Genomic DNA, 18,315 nt, shown 5'->3' with positions numbered 1-18,315 from the left:
GATGGACTGCGTATTTGGTCGATCTCTCACTTCATTCCTGATTGCCCAGTATAGGCCCTTGCCTCAGAGAAAAAAGTCCTTCTTCCATATATTCTTTCATGATCCAAACTAAAACCCAAAGCCTCTGAAACTCCTTAGGGTAACACTGCAACATTCGAACTATGCATCAAGGTAAGAAATCTTTTAAAATTTGAGCTAACTTCCATTTAAAATATATGCCTTGGCTGTTTTTCCTTTTTTCCCCATTAAGAAACAGAAGAGCTTTGATGTGTCATGGTAATAGCAGCAATGAAAACAATCGCCATGTATTGAGTGCTGACTATGTAGCAGGGTTGGTATTAAGTGCTGTATGTTCATGATCCATTTTACTAAACTTTTTTTCATCAGGAATTTTTTTTGTTGTTGTGTTTTCAAACATAAACAGATATGTTTTGAAGCACACTGACCAGACAGTATGATGCATAAGATCACAGGGTTAGAAGAGAATTCTACTTTTAGATTAGAACAGGAAAGTTTAGGGAAGCCTCATTGCTAATAATCTCAATTTGCTGAAGACTTCAGTCTATGCACAGTGTTTACATTGGTACTTTTTTTTTTTTTTTTGAAGTAAGACATTCCCTAAGAGAGACAGTCATGCATGTTTTTAGCCGAAACATTTCTGTCAGCTGTAAACATGCTTGGAAGTCAACTGGTCTTTGCTATCCTCCTGCTTTCAGACAATTTATAGAGGCTATGATGGGCTGGCCAACTATCATTTAAAATGTGTCTACCTGTCACCTTTTATGGGAAACGTGCCTTCAACTGCAGATGGTATTTTGGCTGCTAGGAAGTTGAAACTTCATCTATGTTAAAATGCTCTGCTGTTTGAAACTTTCACCTTCTGTGTGTTTTTCTTCGAGGCAAGGTCACTGATGAAGCCTTTTTATTTTCACACTCTTCTAATGTGTCTATAAATTGATTCTTCACAGTTGTCATGTTTCTCTCCATAGCATATACAGGTATGCTGTTTGTGTGCATGTAGTATTGGCTCTACCATTAATTACCCATGTGATCCGGGGCTTTTTAAGTGTTTTCATCTCTCTGGGTTTGTTTCATTTTCCGTTTGTGAGGAGTTGGACCAGGCACTTGCCACATGGTCCTTTGTGGATTTAGCGGTCCTCAGTCCATGGTGGACCACAAACCCTGAGGACTCTAGTCCCGGCCTTGTCAGTGAATGACCCGAGGGCAACCTGCTTAGTCACTGAATGCATTACCAGTCCTACATTTTAAATGAGACAAAGTATCCTGTTCCCTTCCCTGCCACAGAACAATGGTATGTTATTTAATAAACAGAAATGTTTGCAAAGCACTTGGGAGCTCCTTAAAGGAAGGTGCTGTCTATAATTATTGAGGTGCTGTGATGGTGGAGTGTAGGTATTTCAGAAACTGTTTTACTAAATGGGGTATATTTTCAGATTAGTGAGGTGCTCACAACCTTCACTTCTGTATGAATTTGAAACGCAGTCACTCAGCAGGAATGAATGATTGTGTTTTAAGAAAAAAATTTTCCCATGATTTTCTTGTGTATTACTTACAGCAATCCCAAAATGGTTTTAGGTATTATACAAAAAATGGATGAGTTCTGTTGATTGTTGCTCTCCAGGTAAAGAAACAAAAAGTGAAGATAAATGGTCAGAGATGGCTTTCCAGGTTTAAGCCTACGGTTAGGAATGAGAAGTCTGATTTGTCAGAAGGGGACACAAAGCAAAAAGTGGATACTTGAATTATAACATCAAGGGGAAGGTCATATAAGTTCCTTCACTTTAAAATGATCCATTTGGGCCTATACAGATGTAGGAGTCAGATATGAATTCCATTTCCTTGGCTGAGTGACTTGGGCCTGTCATTTAACCTCTATAAGCCTCAGTTTCCTTATCTATAACTTGAGAATAATCTAGTAAGTACCTGTTTTGTGAAGGTGTTTTGAAAATGGAAGAGATAAAGCACTTAGTACAGAGCATGTGGTCATTTTAAGAAAAATTAAACTGTTCCATTTATCACAAAGGAACCAAGGATAAATGAAACCAACTGCGAAATGACTTGCATGGCATATGGAAGTCAATCCTGAATTTTTAAAACATTATTTCAGATAATCAATAAAACAAGTGATTATATTGTAGCTATGTAATTCAGAGTTGGGGTATAGTCAACTCTCTCAATTACATATGTGAATGGCAAGAAGTGGCCTATGGATACAATGTCAGCACAGAGCACAGAGGATTTCCTAGGAAAGCCGCAACGGAGCACTGGAGGCACAGAAACCAAACAGCAAGGGAGGAAACTGAGGGGGAGGCAGTGCCCTTTACTGCCTTGCCAGTGGTGTTGGGCATGGTAAAAATACACATTTTTCTCAATTTTTCAATGCCTGCTCATCACCTTCTTCTCATGAACCAGCTCTGACACTTAATCTACTATGACTGAAAAGTGAAAAAAAAAGAGGAAGAACGATACTGCTTAGGTTAGAAGATGCAGAGCGTTCTGCCTGAAGCTCAGAAAGTTCAGGTAAAAGCCATCCTAATGGGTAAAGACACCCAACTTTGAATAGGAACCTCTTGCACTGGGGGCTCAACAAGAACCCACTTATTCTACTGATTTTTTTCCCCTCATTTTAACCAAGGCTTCTCCTGAGCTGTGAAAAGGACAATGAATGCTGTTATCAGGAGATTTTTCAGAAGCACTGTTCCTACCTAACTCTCCTGTTCTCTCTGCCTCCCCATCATTTGCCCTAGTACAATGCCTTCCTCTTTCGTGAGTATAGTGACGGGTCAAAAAACCAACACAGGGTGCTTGATGAGACAGCAGGCAGCAGGAAGGAGAAGAAAGAGGAGAAGGTGGGTAGTGGAAGATGGCCAGTGGTGAGGAGAGCAGAAGGAATAATTGAAAGTGCAGGTCCTCTGAATGGGGAACATCGAGACTGGACCAGAAAATGGGGTACGTTCCAGATTAACAATGGAAGTACATTCAGATGGAATCATATGGAGCTTTTACTGGTTGCAGAGTGTAGTCTCCACCAAGAGACGTCTGTTTAAAAGAGGACCCACATGGTCGGGTGCCGTGGCTCACGCCTGTAATCCCTGTACTTTGGGTGGCTGAGGCAGGTGGATCACCTGAGGTCAGGAGGCTGAGACCAGCCTGACCAACATGGTGAAACCCCATCTCTACTAAAAATACAAAAAAAATTAGCTGGGTGTGGTGGTGGGTGCCTGTAATCCCTCCCAGCTACTCAGGAGGCTGAGGCAGGAGAATCACTTGAATCCGGGAGGTGGAGGTTTCAGTGAGCAGAGATGGCACCACTGCACTCCAGCCTGGGGGACACAGTGAGACTCTGTCTCAAAAAAATGGGGGGCCCACACACCTGAGATATCAGTGGTGTGATTGCCTGCCAGCCTTTCTGTTCATTCCCTGGGATGTGATCCTGTTGCCAGCTTGGACTGCGAGGCTAAGAGGGACTGCCTATTGGGAATATGCTGCATTCACAAAATATCTGTGGCTTCAGTGACAACTAAGATATTTTAGTTTTAAGCAGAACTTTGGAGCGTTTCATACATGTTACTTGACTTTTCTTACAATTTTGTGAATAGAATGGATATTAACATCCCCAGAAAACAGCATCTCCAATTAGAGAGTTGTACTAACATCTTGAAGGTCACCTAAGAAGTCAGTAACACCTGAGAGTATAAAATACTAGCCCAACCAGATTATCTTCCTCTCCCCTGTTAACAATTCTTTGTTCTCTGGATTATGCCGCAAAATGTATGATGCTACTATAACACATATTAATGGCTTTGACAGTTTTACAGCATTCATAATTAAGTGTTTTCACATAAATTATGTTATTCAATTCACAGAGCAATCACGTAAAGTAAGTACTACAGATCTGAAAAACTGAGGCTCAGCTTGGTTATAGAACTTACCCAAAGTCACTCAGTCAGAAAGTGGTAATATCATGGCTTTCTCACTCCAAACCTTATACTTGTTCCTTTACACCCACTGGCTTGATATAATTAATAGTTCAAGCTCCATATGGGGATTAACACATTATCTTCGTATGACTATTATGGCCCAATCGCCAACATTGTTATGCTACTATTGTTACTATGTCTATTTACATTGAATTCATGGCTGAAATAGCTGATCTTCTCAAAGCAATAAGCAAAATTACCATATGTGCAGAGGATACCAATGGGCTAAAAACAGTCATCAATGAATGGGCTGTTGATAATATGATTCAGAAAACGCCAAAACACTTATCTTTTATGGGTTAAAAAACCCACAAAAGTGTGAAGACAGATATATGTACAATGTATTCTCTAGCAAATAAAAAAGAGAAAAAACAAATTTAAAAGTCTTGCTATGAAAAGAATGTATCTGTGTATAAGTCCCTTGAATTAAATTCTCCTGGAAAGCATGTTCACATTTTAAAATTTTCTTTTATTTATTTTATTTCAATGGTTTTTGGAGACCAGGTGGTTTCTGGTGAATGTGCAAATTCCCCAAATGAATGGGCATATGAAAGTGTGATATACATGTGTATATACATGTGTGAAATGTATGTCTCTGTGTGTGTGTGTGTTTCTGCTGTCACAGAGCTTACATTCTAAGGGGAAAGTGTTAAGCGAATACATGAAGATATAAATAATACAAGTCAGTACTGCTAAATACCAGAAGGGATACATTTGCCCTGTGACCTATGTAATTTGGAAAACTCAACTTATCTCTTACATGTGATTAGTTTCTGTGATATAATTTATCCACTACAAAATCAAGCTTTGATCCACAATTTTGATTTACTTTTTCTAAACAGATTCTTAGTAGTAGAATTTTTAAAAATAATGTTACGTAACAAAAGCAACCTGATGCCATCCTTCTAATTACCCAGGCTCACCTCTCTAGGGGATTGATTCTCAACTTCAGCATGAACCAGGGCTTGTTACAGATTGCTGGGCTCCATCGCCTGAGTTTCTGATTCAGGATGTCTGGGGCGGGGGTGAAGGGTGGGGGAACATAATCTGCATGCTGCTAGTGTGGGGATCATGCTGCTCCAGGGTTATCTTTGAATTTTCCCTATTGCTTGCCTTCCATATCCACGTTGACACTAAGGCTTATCCTTCTTATATTCTCTGTCTTTCCCTTTCATTTCCATTCCTTTATTTGACTTCTGCTTTTTTCTCTTGATGGAAGGGGGTAGAGGTGAACACTGCTTTGCTCCCTGACAGGATGGTTTGTGTTATCTTTGGTTTTTTTTCTCTAATTCTGTTGCTTTCAAACATGCCCTTAACTCTTAGTTTCCTTTCTCACAACTTTTATGCAGCTGCAGTAGGTGAATGAAAGAAACTCCTAGAGACAAGGAAGTCCTCTGTGGTTTTTTTTAGCAGTGGATAAAGATTGGTTAGGTGAAGAATTTTCATTTTTACTGTTATAAAAATTGTTAAGGAATAAGAAAATTCTTTTATGAAGAACATTCAAGAGCAATCTAAGGAGTATAAAGTAGTTCCAGTGTTTAAATTCCAAAGAGGAAGGACACATGTCAAGCGTGTATTATTCAGAGACAGGAAATAGAGCACAGCAACTCAGTGTCTCCTGGGTACTAGGGGCGAAAAGTAATAATTGATGAGGATTTTTTATTTTTCTAATTAAGTAACACTTTGCCTCTTCTGAAAAGCTCTCATATGCATCATACGTTTACATCAGAAGGCAGGAAAAAAATCATTTTTATTTTAAAGTCAAAGAAACAGAGGGTTGTGAAATTAACTGACTTGTTGAAGGACACACAGCCATTTAGAGGAAACAAAACTGGATCCAAATCATCTAATTCCAGTACAATCGTCTTTCATTTGTGCCTCTACTTTAAATTTTTGTGTTATAATCACTATGAAATATACTTTACAACTAAAGCTTCCTTGATTCTTAAAGGTAGAGCTTAGCTCCAAAGTCAATATGACGGACTACTTCTTTGTCTCAAACACATTTTTTTTTTTTTTTTTTTTGAGACAGAGTCCTGCTATGTTGCCCGGGGTGGAGTACAGTGGTGTGATCTCCACTCACTGCAACCTCTGCCTCCTGGGCTCAAGTGATCTTCCCACTTCAGCCTCCCAAGTAGCTGGAACTATAGGTATGCAGCACCATGCCTGGCTAATTTTTAAAGTTTTTGTAGAGCTGGCATCTTTCCAAGTTGTCCAGGCTGGTCTCAAACTCCTGGGCTCAAGTGATCCTCCCACCTTTACCTCCCAAAGTGCTGGAATTACAGGCATGAGCCACCATGCCTGGCCCCAAACACTCTTTCATGAATGTGGATCATTAACATAGAGCAGTACAAGATTTTAACTGGACTCTGAATCTTAGAATTGATTCTCTTCATTTTTTTTTTTTTTTTTTAAGAGATGGGTACCAGGTTGGCCTCGAAACTCCTGGGCTCAAGCAGTCTTCCCGCCTCAGCCTCCTGAGTATCTGGGACTATTGGTGTGTACCATCACACACAATTTATCTCTGCAGTCGTTGAAAGCAACTACCATCTATATTAAACTTTGGAGTTACTGAATTGCTAAGACAGTTACTCTGCAGGTCTATTGGTTTGCATAGTAGCTGTGATGGAGACAACCCAAATGTCTTTCTTTTTAACTTTGTCAAGCTATTCTTTCTTTTTAGGATTCTTTTTAGTTAGAGTATGGGTGGGAACACAGAGTCCAACCCTACTCTTACGAGTATCCCCATGCTCCCTAGAACCTTTTTATATTAACATTTGGACTTTTTGCTTTGAATTTTTATCACTTCCACTGGGCTCTTGTAAAGTTTTGAGGTTCCATTTTTTTATGTTTTCCCCAGAAATTGAAAAACGAACCCAGGTCTTGAATTATTTCCACATGTTCCGGCTGTCTTGCTTTTTGAAAATCTAGACCAATTGTTCTAAAACTTTGTTAGGTTAGGGGATCCTTCACTTAGACAAAAGTCTTGAAAGACCGATAGGATTTCCAAACTGCCACTGCCAAATAATTCTGGAATGACAGGGAAGAGCATTACTTCTTTTAAATTAGGGGCCTGATTGATATATGCACATTATTATTTTCAGGTGGGGCTATTTTATACACACCATTACAATAACATTCATAATTTACTGAGGATGTTCATAATTTACTAGAAGACTGAAGTTCACACTTTAAGCATAACTCAGATTTATAAAATGACTCTATCTATAGCTTTTGCATCTATAATGTCTGAGTGCACAAATCCTTTGTTGGTTTTCTCATGTCCAAATCTAGTTATCTCAGCTAACCACAGAATCTTTGGTGAATCCATTGGAGAAATGTATTTATACATCAAAAAGATATTTTTTGGTAGTACACTGAAAATTTTATGTTGCAAATTTAAAGACTTACCTTAGTATGTGATCTAACGGCATGTGTGAACTTTGTATCTGATAGGTCTACTTGAAGAGCCGTACAGAGGGAAGAGTAGATATGTTTATGGATCCAAGACCAGCAAAGTCAAGTTTGGCTAAGGAGATACTTTCAAATGGTCCTTCCTATACCCCTCCCCCCAAGTTCCTTAATTTAATGGCTTATACATCAGCTATCCGGGGGAGGAAAGGATATAAACTATGTGATAACACTCTATAAATAATAAGTTGCTACAAAATAAAAACATTACTATTTGATTACTTCACCTAACAATGGTGATACCTAAACCATATGGAAAATTTATTGTGATTGACCTCAGGTCATTAGCACATTCACATTTATCCCTATAAATACACATAGCGACTTACCACTACCCAAATTTCTTCCTAAATTCAGTAGTGAGTCACTTTGTTTATTTGGAAGTGTGAATACTGTGATCTTTAAAAACTGATTCTCATAAAAGTACACACATTAATTTACATAATGTCCTGACTTACACTGCAAAGAAGGCAAAGTTTATCTTAAGTAATGTTCTATTTGAGTTGTACAATTCCATGTTTGATGCCTTGTCTCCATCTCTGTTGCTTTCTTTCCCTTCAGTCCCCAATCTAAACTTTGCTCTTTTATGTCCTGTCTCTTGGATTCCTACTACTTGACCTGAGAAACAAGGTTGTTTTGAGAAACTAATTTGTTTTCATGTATCAGAATTCGAGTATGTAACTTTTCCCTGGTAAATTATGTGTCATTTAATAAGGGTATTCTGAGGTCAGGCACAGTGGCTCGTGCCTGTAATCTCAGAACTTTGGGAGGTTGAGGCAGGCAGATGGCTTGAGCTCAGGAGTTTGAGACCAGCTTGGGCAACATGGTGAAACCCTGTCTCTACAAAAAATAAAAAAGTTAAACGGCCGTGGTGGCATGTGCCTGTAGACTCAGCGACTTGGGAGGCTGAAGTGGGAGGACTGCTTCAGTCCAGGAGGTTGAGGCTGCAGTGATCCGAGATCATGCTACTGCACTCCAGCCTAGGTGACAGAGTAAAACCTTGTCTCACCAAAAAAAAAAAAAAAAAAAAAAAAGAATTTCAAATATAATTATCATCAATGTTGCAGGTATTCTTAGGTCCAAGAGAATCTAGGTGAAATCAAAATTGTTTAGGTACTCACTTATATGGAGGCACATCCATGGAATGCCCAATTCTATGGGAATTCCATATCTCTGTCCCATTATGGAGCTAAGGAAAAGGACTGGCTGAGAGATCAGGAGATCTTAGCTCTGGAATCACAGAATCTAGGGATGAAACACAATCTTGCCCATCTTGATGACTGAATCCTAGGTACAAAATCCCTAAAAATGTTCATCCATTTTCTCCTTGAATGCCTCTAATTACAGAAACTCACTCCATATAAAGGCAGTCTATCTGATATTAGAACAGGTCTGATTGTTAACAAAATTTTTCTTTTGTTTTGTGGAAAGAATCTCCTGATAGCATCTAATCACTGGTCTAGTTCTACCTTTTGGAGCCAAACTATACAAACTGGACATCTGCTCCTCTTAACCATCTTAATAATAGCTACCACTTATAGAGCACTTATTATGTGCTAGGAACTACCCTAAAGACTTCACATGTAGTAATTTATTCTCAAAACAGCACTATAAGGAAGGTGTATGACGCTTATTCTTATTTTATATGCAAGGAAACTGAAGTACAGAAAAGTTAAGTAATTTTTCCAAGGTGACAAGGTTTAGTAGTGGCTAAGGCCAAATTTAAAGCCAGGCCATCTGGCTCTGGAGCTCCAGCTCTTCCTGACTACAATATGCTGCCTCTGAAACAGAAATACTTGAATATGGCTTATATGATGCCCGGAGTCTTCTCTTCTGCCGTCTGGACATCCCTAGGACATCCCTTCTCCATAAAGGATTTCTGTGATGGTGTCTCTTGGTGGCAGGGTGCTTTGTTCTTATGATGGGAGGAACACAGTTGGGGCTTCTAGAAGAGGCTTGTGGTGGGGTCAGTTTAAAATCTGAAAGATGATCCCAGACCTTCCCTTCTACCTGCCCACTTTGCCTTCCCACAGCCCCCTCAGCCCCTGCTGCCAGGCCTCCAGGTGGGGTGGCACTCACCTGTGTGTACGAACATGTGCTTGACGTAGTTCTGTTTGGCGGTGAAAGTCTTGTTGCAGAGAGTGCACTCATAAGGCTTTTTTTCGCCTTGCCCACTGGCTGTGCTGTGGCCTGCGGATGAGGCCAGGGGCTGTGGCGCTGGCAGCTGTGCAGTAAAGGTCGACAGGCCGGGCTGGGACACTGTCACAAACTGGGTCTGCTGGCCTGCCAGGGGCTGTGGCAGGCTGAAGAGGAAAGGCTTGGGGCCACTGCCCGCGGGCTGGGTAGTGAAGAGGGCTGGCAGGTAGGTGTTGCCAGCTGTGCCAATGACCTGTGTGTTGCTGGTCAAGGTCAGAGGCATCCTCAGGTTGCTGGTGAGAGTTTCTGTCTGGCGTAAGTAGAGCTGGGTACTTGGCAATGGCTGCCCGATGGACGTGTTGACTGAAGGCTGTTGCAGGACGCTCTTGTCGGAGCTGTTGCTGACAGTGATAACAGTGTTGTCCATCTCCACTTCATTGCTTCTCTCCGGAGAGGAAGCACCTGTTTCTAGCTGGTTTGGCTGCGGGCCACCCTCGGCAGGAGCTTCTGCAGCCTGCTCAGGTTGGGCGGGTTCAGCCTGGCCGTCCCGCGCCGCCCCAGGCCCAAACTGCTGCTCCACCGAGTCAGGCTCGGTGCCTATGGAGGAGCTGACGCCCGAGTCGAAGCTTTCACCTTTGGGCTCACTCTCGGTGCCCTCGGCCTGGTCTGTGTCTTCCGTGCACTCCTCGGATTCGTTGCGCTCCAGGATCTGCACCCTTTGCTGCCCGTAGTAGTCGTAATCGTCCTCCATCTCCTGCTTGATGTGGATGTTGCCCACTAGGGTCTGGATGCGCACAGGCCGGGGCTGCTTGCGGCAGTGCGTGGTCTCGGGGGTGGTGGACAGGTAGCGCTCCATCTGCTGCGAGCGCTCATGGATGCGTGTGATCCAGCTGGGGTCTTCCATGTGGTGGTCGCGGGGCAGGCCGAGTGCAGTCTCGTGGTGGCTGACCACTGCACCGCTGTAAAAAGAGCGCTCCCCGCTGCCATTCTGCATGGAGCACGCGTAGAGTGCCGAGTAGATCCTGTCCACGCTGTGCTGTGGGTGGCTCTGCAGGTAGCCCGACTCCGTGTCGCTGCTTTGCCCTGACGTGCCTGACTCGGGAGTGCCCCGCGGCGTGTCCTGGCCCGAGTCTTGGATCCCCGGGAACACATCGCCCACGTTCTGTGACACGATGCGCGTGCACTCGTCGATGACTGTTTTGATCTGCAGGATGCTGGCGGCCGTGAGGATCTGCAGAGCTTCCGACTGCGAGACCCGTAGCACGCCGCTGTACATGAAGTCAATGAGCTTTTGCACTGACTGCACTGACACCACCGACGGGATCTCGATATCGCTGTAGCCAAGCAGCAGTTTGTCCTGGAAGAAAGGGCTGCCGGCTGCCAGCACGCAGCGGTGTGCGCGCAGCATGCTCCCGTGGATGCGCACCGTTACGTCACAGAAGTGGCCACGGTTGCGCTGCTCGTTGAGGGTCTCGAGCACGGAATTGCTGAAGTTGTGAAGGTTGATGCTGTGAATGCGCTCGGTCATCCCCTTGCAACTGATGTCACCTGCAGCATGTCAACGCAGACACAAAACAGGCATGGGTCAGATCTAGCTGGCTGCATTCCTAGCACCTAGGTTTCAGGTGAGTAATGCTCATGGCTCCTAGAAGCACTGCCCTTACATACGCAAGCGGGGAGATGGACAGGCTGCGGCATACAAGCTGTAGGTACGATGGCCTGAGGGAAAAGGACCTTGAATTTTGCTCCAATTCCGGCCTTAGCGCCGCAGCCATTTTGGGTATCCATGTTAATTGCCCAGAGCTTCGGCTGAGTTAGAGTGGCCTAATAACCAGATGGTTTGCTTGCCTGCTATTCCTATAGCTTCAGCAAAAAACTGAAAGGCAAATGGAAGACTTGTTCTTATGGCACACTATACCTCCACTTTATTTTTATTTATGCATTTATTTACTTGCCTTCACTTTAGACAGGCCTAAGCCCAGATTCTTTGGGAGAGTTTACATTTCCCTCAACTTATCCAAGTCCCTTATTTCATTCATACACAGTGACCATATTCATAGTTAACAAATAAACCTCCTTCCTATTAAGTCATGTGGCATATTATCAAAACCCACACCATGTATGCAAAAATTCGTGAAAATTCAACCCAGACTAAGACGTCTACCAAACAGTCATGACCATGCTTTCCGGATGATGGATGGGCTACGGAAAGCAATCTGCTTGCTAAAGGGGCACTCCATGGCTGCTTTCTGTATCTACTCATTCTTCTTGTCATCTCTGACAACCTGTCTGAGCACTTTCTAGGGTGGTTGCATGTGATATGGAAGGTTTTCTGAATTTTCTGAGGCTTAATGAAGAAGGAATGTTAAAAAGGTCAGAGATGGCAGTTCTGACCCAGGAGACTAGAGTACATTGGCGATCATATTTATTATTCAAGCGGGGCACTTTCAAGAGTGAAAGGGAGCATTGTTAATAATTAGGCCAGGATAGCAGGACTAAACCAGAAGTGGGATATATGATCTCCTTGGGTAATAGGGTGCTTTATGTACTTGCCACAGCGAAGTATTAAACAGCTCCCAGGAGGAAGGCAACAGCCATGTGGAGGCTGCGGATAGCCTGACCCAGTGCCACCCCTATAACATAGGCTGTATGACAAGGGATAATATTGATAAGATTTGGATTCAGAATGAGAAAGAAAACAGGTGGCCACAGCAGATCTTAGGGCTTTTCTATTTTTCTAGCTCACCTCTCAAATGGCTCTAGAGAATTCCCCTGCAAATAATTATTCAATCAGATTCCCCATTCTGGCCTTTACAACTGAACAATCAGCTTGAGAAAGTGAAGTAAGTGGGCTTTCAAAACCAAATGGCCCAAGCACTGACTGTTGGCTTGTGACCCAAATCTCTCCATCTTGTGAGAAGCCACCTGAGAGGTGACAGCCTGCAGATAGGAAGAAGGCCTACCTCCTCGAACTCTGACAGAAGACTTGTTCAGGAAACTCAGTTCAATGAGCTTTTCTACCTTGCTTCACTCAATCACCCTCACATGGTATGAGCTTAACTTAATAAATGTTCAATAATACAATTTGCACTAATTTGTGTAAGAGCATTCTTTCTTGTTTTGACTCCATCAGGTCTGTTATGTGCCTAAAATATTGTATTAGGCTACAGATTCCATTGTTTTTACTTATATAAGACAAGTTCTCTTTGCCAGATTAAAGAATTAAGGTGAATCCCCTGTAACCATGTTAATACAAAATACGGCCCCAAAGAAGGGCACAAATAACCTAGGAAGGTCTGTTCAGGAACTCAATCAGCAGACGACCAAATTTCAAGTTCTTGCTGAGTTCAATCTACATACATACCACGATAGTAATCACAAGAGAACATTTTTTAGGGGTTACGGTTCTAACTGCTTTATGTATATGATTTCATTTAATCTTACAGCAACCATGGGGAGTAGATGATATTATTCCCATTTTACAGATGAGGAAACTGAGGCCAGAGAAACTAAGAAACTTGCTCAAGTACGCACAGGCAATTGCTGGTAGACTGGCATTTAAACCCAGGCTGTCTGGCTCTAGAGTTCACCCTCTTCACTGCTTCATTATATTGCATAGTTTGCCCCGGACTGAGGTCTGGCCCTTAGGGATCCATGGCTCTGTTGTAAAGCTGTATGAAAGGCTTTGTCCACCACTACCTCCAGCTGCTTCTATACCTATCCATGATTTACTATGGCTTTCATGTTTCTAGGCTGTCATGCTTCGATATAGCCTCAGTTGTCTAACTTAAATAACTTATTTTTTTAGATGTCACAGTGCAAGAAGTAAGACAACTAACTAACTGGCACTATGGTGTAGAATTTTCGATATACAATTTTACTATAAACAAGGTCTCTTTCATTTAAGAAAAACAATAGGCAGTAAAACTGGTTGTGTCTGTGATCATCTCTGTGTAGGATGGATTTATTACATTTTTTCTATACAAGTGAAAACACTCTTTAAACACACATTTGCTGATAGCATTGGTTACAACAATAACACTAGAGATGTCATATATGACAGAGTTTTCTTTCAGATAATTCTGGGAAGTAGCTCTATCACAATTATCACAATAATTACTATCCACGTAGTATCTGACAGTGTATACAACTCTTTTACATGTAACATCTCATTTACCCCTTATAGCAAGCCTATATGTGTTCCGGACATGTTTTTTTTTTTTTTTTTTGGACAGAGTCTTGCTCTGTTGCCCAGGCTGGAGTGCAGTGGCACAATCTCAGCTCACTGCAACCTTCAATACCCGGGTTTAAGCCATTCTTGTGCCTCAGCCTCTCGAGTAGCTGGGATTACAGGCGTGTGCCACCACAACACCCAGCTAATTTTTGTATTTTTAGTAGATGGGTTTTCACCATGTTGGCCAGGCTGGTCTCGAACTCCTGACCTCAGGTGATCTGCCTGCCTCGGCCTCCCAAAGTGCTGGGATTACAGGCATGAGCCACTGTGCCCAGCCCTTCAGGACAAGTCTTCTTATTACTATTTCATATAAGAGAAAGTTGAGGCTCTTAAAATGTCTAAAAGACTTGCCCCAAAGTTTTACACAGTAGCACATGGCAGTGTTGGGATTAGATCCTATGCCTCTTAATGCTTTTTCCACTGCATAACAGTGGATCACTGAGGAATGAAACTTGAAGTGCCCAAAGATCGAGAGTTACCTTAGTTCTCAGCAGAAAAAAAAAAAGACTCTGAAAGTAATGAAGGTTGCCTTCAGAGATGAGAAATGAACACATAATCACACACACACACAATTTCATGAGAAAAATGCAAACTGACCGGACTGGATTGCAAATTTAGTTCATCTAAACAATCAAGTTATCTCCTAAATAGTCTGAGTTAAGACTTCTGTGATAATATTGCCACCAACTTCATTAAAAACCACAGAGACAAACCTAAACCTGCACACGTACACAACCTGACCTGACATGGCTGGTTGAATTTTATAGACACAATTCTTAAATATCTCCCTGAGTACACTGGCCCCACACTGCAGTGAACAGTCATGAAAAGCTGAATCGTTTTTGCTGATATGAGTACAGATGCGAAGGGGGACCCTGCCTCCCCATTCAAGCGCTCCTCATTCCTCCAGCACACAATGCTGAGGCAATTCCTTTCCCAGGCTTTCTTTTATTTTTAACACTAATACAGTGGGAAAAAGTTTCTGCCACAGCAAGGCAAAGTCCAGGCTTTTGTGAGCATGTCCTTTTCATCCAATGGACATTAATGTATAGATTCCAATGGAATAAATCTGAAATACTCTACTGTAGAAGATTTGTCCCCCATTGAAAACAAATCTTGATTAGATGGTTATTCAGGGAGTGTATAGGAAGGAATGGTGTGAAAATGCTAACTCTATTCTTTCTTAGATTGGCACTGAATAGGCATTTGGGCTATTCAAAAAAAAAAAAAAAAAAAAACCCACCACCACCCAAACCCCAACCCTATCAACTGTACAAAACCACAAAACTTTACATAGAGTATGTGATTATGTGTATTTGGGGATTCTTCCCCACCCGAAATAAAAAATGCACAGTGTTATGAACACAAAACTGATGGCAAAATGAAAAAGTGATAAAAATAGTTCTCTGTTTTAAAATAATAACTCACCTCCTTTTCACTAGAGTAAAAATATAGAGTCAGCCTGTGATGGCATTCCCCAGAAACATGGAAGGAATTGCAGTAATGAACGTCATCATGTATTCTAAGTGACTGTTCTGCGAGAGCACAACACAGACGGGGCTAAAGCAGGGGTGAGTACCGAAGGGAAAATCTGCCTGTGGGGAATTGGGGATAGAGGGCCTGACTCTCTGTTTTGCAGGAACCTTGCTCCTGCCTGTCCCTTAAGCTGCAGGGGTCCAGGGATAGGACTTAGCATGAGAATAAAAAGCTGCCTGCTCACAAGAGAAAATGAGCAAGAAAGGAAACAGCAGGCAATACAATCTCTTTTAATTAGGTGTGAAATCCAGTCCTTTCTCAATCAGGAGAGCAAAAGGATATATAAAATGAGACTAGTGCGAGGGTAAGATGCTATAGAGGGGGATGGGGATTTGAAATCTCTGGACTTGGAAGGAAACACCATCTCTCAAATGAAAACCAATATAAATTTCGGTCCAGTTAATAAGCCTAAGTCAAGTGGCAGGGCCAGAAAGCCTTTGAGCTTTCAATTTGGGGCACCAGATGAGGTTAGTGGGTCTGCACATGAAACAGGGTGCAGCTTGCCAAGTTAGTCACACTAGGAAAGAGTTAGTCATCTCTGGAGAAAGGGGGGATGTATTTTGGTGACTGAGCTCCCTTATTCTCCAAACCCCCTGCCTGGGGTAAGACTTCAGTTACATCTACTTTACCTCTTCATATATGCCAAGGGAGTCCTGCTGAATCCCTGCACTAGAGGAGGTATCATAGTTTCTCGCTCACAGGTTCCATCCAGAGCAAATGACTCTGAACCACCCTGCTCTCTCTTTCTATCTCACTAGTATCATCACAGTCTTGGGACGGTGGCTGGGAGCACTGGAGAAATCACACGCACATGGAAGGTGGCAAGCAGACAAGATCTCTTTCTCCTACCCTGGCTCCACATACCTGGCATATCCCAGCTGTTATTACCTCAGTAGTGAGACTAGGGAGGGTCATCAGCCTAGGGGAGGGAGAGCTGTACAGTTTTACTTACCCATTCTTGGGTGAAAAGGGGGATGTTTTGGGCCATCTCCCAATGAGGGTTCTCCTCTATCTTCCAGATTGTCTAAGCCCAGTCTGGAGGACCCATCAGGGATTTCAGCACATTTTTTTAGCCATTGGTAACAGAATTCTTCACATAAAACATACATCAGTTGTTGAACTTAGAAAAAATTAGACTTTACACTTGCAGAAATTTGACTTTCAAACATATTTGCAGGAATGGCTACCTATGAAAGCTGGGGACTAGCTGGATGTGCTTTTTTAGTCACTACTTATTATTTTATCTAGACAAAGACATTAAAAATTGCTAACTTGTTTACAGTATTTACAACACCACTCTATTTATGATCCCACTACTGTAATTGGGTATGTCTTTAATATTACCTGAATTTTTATTCATTCATAGAACATTTCTAGAGAATACTTAAAAGTAGTTAAAGGTCCTTGGTTTTATGTTTGGGTTTTAGGGGGTATGTATAGTTTTCATGAATGGACATGTTTATACTTTTATAGGAATAAGATCAGTGGCTTTCATCAAAATCTCAAAGGGGTCTGTGTTTTCCCCAAATTAAGAGCTGTGGATTGAGATTCAGGCATCCCTCTTGAAAATACTTGTAACTACTTTCCATAGTCAAAGCTTCTAAAACTGATGCAAACTTTGTGATTGCATTACTCTCTGATGCATAAGGTCTGTTGAACTAATCTTTTCCATTTACTTAAGTTGAGCTGATGCTATTTTGTGTAAGAAAGCAAACAATCTTAGCCAAAACGAGAAAAGTTACTTTTCAGAAGAGAAAGATTTTTGAAAAAGATTGAAAGGGAAGACAGAAATATAGATAACTACTAATACTAGTAGAAATCTGGATTATGGCAGCCAAATCGTTTACAACTGTTGAAGCTAACTATTATTTAGCAAACTTTGTCTTACTCAGAGTAGATACCTTTTGACAGTTAAGACAAATCCACAGAAAAATTAGAAAACACCCTTTAACATTTTTTGACTGTTAAAAATTAGATATTGTGGTATAATTTGAATAAAAAATAAATATAAACTCAATATACACATCTAATCAGCCAAAAAAATAGTTTACTTGCAAGACTTTTTTCCTCCTTCCCTTTCTTCCTTTTTGCTGTTAAACCACTAAGTTTTACTAAGCCTGAAGTATGGGGAACAAGGAGGCAAAATTGAGAACTACAAAAACATTTGCCCTGTGATTTTCGGGCCCATCCCCAAATCTTGACTTATCTCCCATTCCTGACTTCTTTTTCCTCTCTTCACTCCACCAAAAAATAAGAGCTTTGTACTTTATCTAAGGCTGAGAACAGATTTACATTACTAGTGGGATTTTACAGGTCCAAAGGAGAAAGTAATTCCAGAAAAGTCTTTTTATTTGGCCTTAGAGGTCTCACAGTTTCCCTTGGTTAGCCCAGGTCTTTGGCTTGCCTTTTTATGTTAAGTCTGCTGTTAATCTCTAAGAAAGGATGAGGGCATGCCTGCCCATATTGTAAAACTGTAAATACAACTGACTTATGAATGAAGTTGCTTTTGGGGTCACTTGAATTTTCACCAATTCATTAGTGAAACATTTACTGAGAATACTCCACTGTAAATGGAACCATAAGGATACAAATGATCTGAAATCTAAATCAATGAAAGAAATTTATCCATAAGGATCTTTGATGTTGGAAACATACATTAATCAATCAACTTCTCCCAGACCTCAGTGCTCACGAAAAGCTGTGTTTTGCTTTTCTTTGTGGAGCCTGTGAATATCATAACTGATCATGTTTCCCTCTTGGCTCTGTTTACTAGGGAGCTCAGAATAAAAATTTAGGCCCCCTTTTAGCAACTATGTAGGACCTCATGGTACGCTTTTCTATGTAAAATTTTCACCACCCTCATTATATTATCAATTATTTATTTTACCTCTACTCTGATTTCTTTTTTTTTGTAGTTATATAGAAATATATTTCCTA

At 41.5% G+C, this 18,315-nt stretch overlaps 1 protein-coding gene and 1 long non-coding RNA gene across 56 annotated transcripts in view; one reads left to right on the top strand and one right to left on the bottom strand.

The window, feature by feature from the left end:
• Window positions 1–18,315, bottom strand: part of LOC105470366 (zinc finger and BTB domain containing 20) — an 814,500-nt gene that overhangs the window by 5,809 nt on the left and 790,376 nt on the right. For all 50 annotated transcript variants that reach the window (XM_011722248.3, XM_011722238.3, XM_071089360.1 and 47 more), the window contains one exon: window positions 9,552–11,156. In XM_011722248.3, the coding sequence (XP_011720550.1) occupies window positions 9,552–11,156 (1,605 nt within the window). The remainder of the gene's footprint in view (window positions 1–9,551; window positions 11,157–18,315) is intronic.
• LOC105470365 (uncharacterized) overlaps window positions 11,089–18,315 on the top strand; it is a 71,141-nt gene continuing 63,914 nt past the window's right edge. For 5 of the 6 annotated variants that reach the window (XR_011618550.1, XR_011618546.1, XR_011618536.1 and 2 more), the window contains exons 1-2: window positions 11,089–11,233; window positions 15,285–15,413. This is a non-coding gene — a long non-coding RNA (uncharacterized lncRNA). Of the gene's footprint in view, window positions 11,234–15,284; window positions 15,414–16,136; window positions 16,276–18,315 lie in introns of those variants that run through there. The other variant, XR_003015548.2, reaches the window with a different exon arrangement.

This window comes from Macaca nemestrina, chromosome 2 (assembly GCF_043159975.1).
Source record: "Macaca nemestrina isolate mMacNem1 chromosome 2, mMacNem.hap1, whole genome shotgun sequence".
NCBI lineage: Eukaryota > Metazoa > Chordata > Mammalia > Primates > Cercopithecidae > Macaca > Macaca nemestrina.
Note: the sequence above shows the minus strand (reverse complement) of the source record. Positions and strands in the feature narration are given on the sequence as shown.